The sequence below is a fragment of the Nelumbo nucifera genome, chromosome 1 (assembly GCF_055504915.1).
Source record: "Nelumbo nucifera cultivar China Antique chromosome 1, China Antique-T2T, whole genome shotgun sequence".
NCBI lineage: Eukaryota > Viridiplantae > Streptophyta > Magnoliopsida > Proteales > Nelumbonaceae > Nelumbo > Nelumbo nucifera.
The window spans coordinates 155,049,196-155,056,474 of record NC_142649.1 but is presented as its reverse complement, the minus strand read 5'-3'; the positions used below and the strand labels follow the sequence as shown (position 1 = coordinate 155,056,474).

The 7,279-nt window shown below is 35.0% G+C and overlaps 1 protein-coding gene across 1 annotated transcript; it reads left to right on the top strand.

Moving 5' to 3' along the window:
• The first annotated feature begins 1,299 nt into the window (after nucleotides 1-1,299).
• SMAP1 (small acidic protein 1) lies at nucleotides 1,300-1,920 on the top strand. The gene has a single exon (XM_010266500.3). The coding sequence runs from the start codon at nucleotides 1,415-1,417 to the stop codon at nucleotides 1,601-1,603; it is 189 nt and encodes a 62-aa protein (XP_010264802.1). The 5' UTR covers nucleotides 1,300-1,414; the 3' UTR covers nucleotides 1,604-1,920.
• The last annotated feature ends 5,359 nt before the right edge of the window (nucleotides 1,921-7,279 follow it).

Below are 7,279 nucleotides of genomic sequence, written 5' to 3'. Positions count from 1 at the left end.
CTCGAGCCTAACAAATTTTCATTAATGAAGAGTAAAAGCCTAGCCTGGCCCGACCCATGAACAGGTCTAATAGTCAAACAGTTGACAGTGATGCTTCTATCGTCGAGAATCTGCACTCTAGATCTACCGATTCAAATCATTTGGCTGATTTGGTGCTAGAGAACATGGTGGAAGGTTGTAGCAACAAGAAAAGGCTGATTTCTATTCCTTCATATTCAAATCATTTGGCTGATTTAGTGCTAGAGAACATGGTGGAAGGTTGCAACAAAAGGAAAAGGCTGATTTCGATTCCTTCATATTCAAATCATTTGGCTGATTTGCTGCTAGGGAACAAGGTGGAAGGTTGTAGCAACAGGAAAAGGTGAAGGCGAAGGCCGTCTGGACCTCCCTGTGCTTCTGTCGGTAGTCAAATAGTTGACGGTGATGCTGTTGCCATCGAGAATCTGCCCTCTGGATCTACCGCTCTAAAAAATGACGAACCCAAACCCTCTAGATCACTATCGATCTGTAGAATCCTCATGCAATGCTCATCACAGAAAATGACGAACCCAAACCTATCTATAGAATCCTCATGCACTACTCACCACAAAAAATGACAAACCCAAACTCTCTAGATCTACCAATCTCACGATCCTCTTTTATTCAAGAAAGTAGGTCTCTAAACTGAGTTCAACAACCTTGTTTTGGCCGCAACCCTTTCCCGACATGGGGAACCCAAGCAGCAATGGAGACGAAACAAAGGAGAGAGGGAGAGAGAATGAAGGGGAAGGAGAGAAAGTGTGTGCAAGAGAGGAGGCAGAGGTGGAGGAGACTAATGTAGTGACAGGTTAAGGACTGAACCAGTTCAGTTTGCTGTTGAAAGGAAGATGGTAAGGGTAAAATTGGATTTTATATAGAATATATATATATATATATATACACACACTTGTATACGAATTTAACGGATACAAACACTAAGGGTAGAGGTAGTCAATTGTCGAAAACAGTAGGGGTGGCATTAGTCAATTTTTAAATGGTAAAGATACACTTAGTCAATTAACTAAACCATAAGGACAGTTTAAGAAATTTATCCTATAATATAATATAATATATGTTTAAATATATACGGGTGGGGTGGATTAAGACTAGATTTGAAGTATTAAACCCAAGCTTAATCCTAAAATTTACGGGCTGACGTGGGCGCCCGGTCCGGGCTTGAATACAAAACCCAGGCCCAACCCCGAAATTTCCGGACTGGCGGGCCGGGCAGAAATGATCACACCTTAGTGTCAAACGGTACTGTCGTTGGTTGATTGGTTGGTTACTTCTGCGGTACAACTCCTACCTCTAGATTCTGGGCTTTTTGTTTCCTCTGCTTCCTTGCGCCACTTATCGTGCCCTGTCCCTGTTGTTGTTCGTCTCTGAGAAGAGAAGGATGAAGCCATCACCGACTTACTTCTTCACGGACTTGGATGATCACGGCTCCACGGTGGCGATGGACGTCGACGACGCCGACCCGCTCGATATGTTGGCCGAGGGTATTGTCAACGTCGACAACAAAATCGCGGATGCCGATTTCTTCAACTCTTTCGAGGATGATTTCGACGACACCGACATCAACTGAGTAGAAGACACCTCTCTTATCCTAAATAATCTGTTGCCGTTAGGGTTTTTTATATAGTGTCACCGTTATCAGGTTGGAGACAACGCTTATCTTTGCCCTAAAAAAGCTTGTACACGTCCATTGAACAGGCGAAGCAATTCCTAAGCTGCTAAATTTGATGTTCCTTCTCTGGGTTTTGAATGTTTTGTGTTGGAAGGTTGTTTATTTTCCTTGTGATTTTTGGATTTCTGAGACAACCGATGCCAAGATTTTTTTAAACAATTTTATGGTGTCGTATTAAGTTGATAATTCGTAAAAGGTCCGTTTTTCGTTTTTAATCCTCCTTTGTGCCTTCTACTTGTTTGTTTTATTGTCTCAGTGAATACAAGGGTTAATTTGATTTCATATTGTTGCGAGTATGTTGTTCACAGAGAACAGTATTTATCAATTATCACCATATATGCATACATATACAAATGTGGTTGGTTGCAGTATATTGCTGCATTAGGTAATGAAGTATAAACATGATTGAACTTCATTATCTGTGATTTCTCTATGTGCTATATGTATATGAAATTGGAAGGCTAGATTCATGAAGTGATTGAATAGTTACCTAAGTGATCACAGAATCCAGGGGGAGAAAGGGGATTGTGGATTCAGTAGCCTATCTAAATGATTAGGGCATAATTAGAAGAACAGTATAGTCAGTATGATCTGTAATCAGTTACTTAATAGGTATATGTAATAGTGCCTTTAAGTTTCCTCCTTGACAACCTTGGAAATGTAATGGTGCCTTGAGTTACTTAATAGGCTTATGTCATAACACCTACATAGGTTTTCTCTTTTTCCTTCTTATACTGGAAAAGTAATTAAACGCCAATTTCTGTAAGTATGTTGCGAACAGTTTAGTAAAGCAGAAAGGTCAATAAATTAAATAAATGTTACACAATCAAAAATTGACATTTATCAGCATGGCGTGTTGACCTTTTGGAAAAAAATATGCCCCATATAATGTCTTGGGACTAAGCTTCAGTTCAGCTAGGATTAGTAGGGTAAAAGAGCTTATCTTATTAGGAATTTGTTAATTTGGATTATAGCTGATAAGGGCAACTTTTGGGCCCTAATATCAATAAAAATAAACTTTTTAATATAATTGCTAAAATAGAATAAATTTTTAAAAAATATATCAAGAAAGGGCCAAAACATGACAAAAACGTTGTGCATTTTCTCCCTCCTCCAAACCATCATTAAATTCTCTCATGTTCATCAAATAAGCTGAGAGGATGCACATGGTGGCTCTAGCCCAGCTCAACCTTCTCGTTGGAGCCCATGGCACTGGTACTACTTTGGTCACTACTCAACTGCTTTGGCCCTTCATTCTGAACCTCCCTTTCAATAGATACATGGGCAGAGGCTATACCGATCTAGTTGCCACTTTCACCTTCTTCTTCTTCCAACAGTGGCTCATAGTTTTCAGAGAAGATCATGATACAGGCACTAGCCGGAGATGGGAGCGAGCTCTTCGATTGTTCTATTGGAGGGCGATTGCGTGCGAAGGTAGAGGCAGAGGCGGAAAACTTGAGCCCTTCGTGGGACGTGACTTCGGTTGACTTTCGTGTATTGACTTCGATTAGGTAGAGGCAGAGGCGGAAGTTTTTGGCCAAACTCTCTCCCGATCTCTGATCTCTGATCTCCTTCACCATCGATATTTACTTGTATGGTCTCCGGTCTCCTTCTTAGTGCTCTCACTGATATTTGTAAAGCAAAAGTAGTGTTTGTGGGCGGAGGTAGAGGCGAAGGTTGGCGGCGGATTGGCGTTGCTGGAGGTGTTCATCTTCTTCTTTTCTCTCTCTCTCTCTCTCTCACACACACACACACACTAAAGGCGGAAGTGGTTTGGAGGAGGAAGAAAACGAACAGTGTTCTTGCCCTTTCTTGATATATTTTTTAAAAAGTTATCTTATTTTAGAAATTATATAAAAAGTTTATTTTTATGGATATTAGGGCCCAAAAGTTGCCCTTATCAGCTATAATCCTTTGTTAATTTCTTTTAGAATCTAGTTTCTTCTAGAATTTAGGAATTCAAGCTGGTTACCCATTAGTGTAAGTTGACCTTGTATAAAATGTGCGGTACAACTCGAGTGATGACTTTTAATAACTAAAGATGGGTGAATGCCCCTTCATGTGCTTCCTTTGTTTCATTGCTTCCACAAAAGCTGTTTGGTTGGTATTTTATTTTCTTTCTTTCTCCCCTTTATATTTTAACCTATACTTCTTCTAGGACCTGATGATCATGTAACACTAAGCTTTAAGTACTTAATAACATTGCCTTGAGAATATGTTGATCAATGTTTTAGATACTTATGGTCAAAGACAGAGTACCTAGAATAGGTTTGTGGTTGGTTTAATTGCAAGTACTAATTTATGAAAACATGTTTTTGGGATATCTGAATTGATTTCATTTTGGAGAGGGGCTTGATAACTTTGAAGGTTTAGGGAATGTTTTATAATTGGTTTTCATGTGTTTAGCAAGGGTGTTATGATACTTGACATGAAGTCTTTCAAAACCTTCATTGGTTTGGATCCCATTCTTTTAGATAAGGTGGGCTGTTATTTACAAATAAAACCTGATTTAATCTGCAAAATGAATTTAAAAACCTAACCCAAGTTTACTAAGTGGACAGTAGGTCCCAAACAAAATACATAGGAATAGTTGCCCTGTACTCAATAAAGAGGTGTAATTAACTAGTTTTAGATACAAAGGGTTTGTTAATAAATGATATTCAGATGTTACTAATCAATGATATTCGGATTGTCTTTGCTGTATTTTCCCCATTTCTTTTCAAACAGTTTCATGCGCTGCTTCTGCCTTGCACTGTTTAAAGAAATCTTCCAAGAACATTGCTCTCCTTTGTACCTGGTTTGTAAACAACCACTTTTTACTAGATCATCTACATGTGATTGCTAGTTACAAGGGAGTGGAACTTCGTTATGCTTTGGTTATGTAGATGTTGGGAGCTGGTTTGATGTCTAACCAAGATGTTGACAATCTGGGGGATGGTAGCTATAGGCCATAGGAAAGCAGTTTCAGTACAGTAAGCTCAAGTTTCTATTTGTTTATTTATTATTTTGCACATTTCATAGCTCTGGGCTTGTTTTTGCAGGGTATCCTTGTCATGTAAACAAGTGTCCAAGTTCTAACTATGCTGTTCTCTGCAGTTATACTTCATTTTTAACCATTCAACGTCCTTGATATATTTATTTTCTTTGTTGATGTTTTGGTTTGATCTCATTATTTTTGTTATTGATTCGTTATAAATCATGCTTTAATGGATTTGCTCCAGATGTTGGCTTGGGCAATTCTAGACCTGTATGTCGATATCTTGGATTAGCATTGTTGTGCTTCCAGTACCACCACTCATGGTTCAAAGTATTGATACGCATGAAACACAAAAATTACATATCACGTGTTTTTACAGGAATATTCTTGAGAGGGTTATTATATTTGAGCATAAAAGACGCCCCCAAAATCTATGTAAACTAGCAAGCAAACCCATGCAAATGCATGGGTTGAACAGAAGTTTTGGTAGGTTTGTTTGGGTTGGCAAATTTAAGTTTGACACAGTTTGGTTCCAAGCCAAAGTTCATGTTCAAGGTTGGTTTAGGGTTGGCCTTTAATCCCATCCAGTTCATCTGATTTAAATCCATGTTTTATCAGAGGGTGAAGGGAGTTTCAAACACATTTAAGAAGAAATAAGGGATTTAATGGGGGAGAGAAGTTATAACCATTGACTATTGAAGAGAGAGAGAGAGGGAGAAAAGTAAAAACAATTTTATTATAGAAGAATAGTGATAAATTTTAATAGAAAGTTAAGATATAAGAGGGTTTTATGAAGAGACATAAGAAGATTTTTAAATATTTCACATGTGTGAATAATGAGAGAAGGGGAGATTCTCTGTGAGGCCTCTAGTCAATGGTTTAAATATTTCACATGTGTGAATAATGAGAGAAGGGGAGATTCTCTCTCTCTCTCTCTCTATATATATATATATAGAGAGAGAGAGAGAGAGAGAAGAAGAAGAAAATGGATTTGGGTTGTTATTTTCTAAATTTAGAAACAAAGCATGCGGGAAAGGATTAGAAGCTTTAAATATAAACCCTAAATAAACCATTATAAATTTACAGCAATTCCTCTCGTCATATTCATTATTGTTGTCAAGAGTTCTTAAAAGTGGTAGTGATACTCAATTCAGTTTCTGTGATCCTTGTTTATGAAAGGTTGGAGAGAGAGAGAGGAGAGAGAAAGAAAGTAGAGGCAAGGAGAAAGAGAAGCATCGAAGCATATCATCAAGATGACTTTTGCTACCCATTCCAACCTAGAATGCTTTCTCTACGGCATAATCCCTGCTAGACGTACACATTTCCTTTCCAAGGTGATTTTTTTTTTCTTTTTCTCCCTTTTTTGCACATGTTTTATAGCACTAATAATTAAGCACTGAGAAAATTTTTCATTATAATTAGTTAAATTTTAGATATGTCATAATTAAGATAAAAATGAAAACTAACAAAAGTAAGAATATGATTAAAAAAATAAACTCAAATGCTTGTATTATTATTTCATTTTTTGCCATAAATAAAATAAATTTTATTTTAACAAATATTCTTATTTATTATGATGAATATATAACATTATAAATGTTCCCAAATGCGACAGAATTTTGTACTTTTTCATTGTTTGTGTTCTATCTTTTTTAAATATTTATTGTTCAATTATGACATCATGAGTTCTTTGAAAAATTGGATCATTGACCCACCATCTAGATAAGAAAATAAGTTTACTTTTGGATTTTTTTTTAAATTATATATCATCTACATTATATAAATAATTTTTACTGATCATACTTAATTTTTGTTTGACATAATTAATATATAATTTTTTATATATTCTTTTGATTATTTATACTTTTTTTATTTTTTAAAGATTTATTATTTAACTATCATATCATTGGTTAATGCATTTGACCCAAACCACTAACCCACAACCCCAAAAGGAAAAATAATTTGATTTCTATGTTGACACTAAATTTTATATTACATTTCCACCGTTGATAATGGATGTATAATATTAGAGACGTACCCAATATTTATTTTTATGAATATATAACATTAGATATGTGCCCAAAGGTTTTCTATTTTTATTTTTGTTATTATTTATATTTATATTTTTAAAAATTCTATTATTTGACTATAACATCATTTCATTTATAGGTTGATTTTAACTTTGGCATTCCATTTTCATCATTAACAAAATTACTTATTACATTTCATACATATTTTATTTGGTATAATGGATATGCAATATTAGAGATATGTCCAATTCTTTTTATTCTTTTTATTTTTTTGTATTATATATTTTATATATTTTAGTTTTTTATTATTTAATTGTGACTTTATTTATTAACACATTTAAACCAAAATGGTTGAATTGCCTACCCATCATTGTGAGGGAAGAAAATAGTTTTTTTTTCAAATTATTTTTTAAAATATTTATTTTTATAATATTAAAAGTAATTTTGTGGATTTAATAAGAGAATATACCTTAATATGAGATTTAATGAGAGAAAATAGGAAAATAGTTTTATTTCTAATTGGTTTTAAATTTTACATTCAATTTCGATCATTAATAAAAACATTTC

Bases quoted from the DNA above. Each gene is read 5' to 3' on its own strand.
- SMAP1 (XM_010266500.3), top strand. From the start codon at position 1,415: ATGAAGCCATCACCGACTTACTTCTTCACGGACTTGGATGATCACGGC.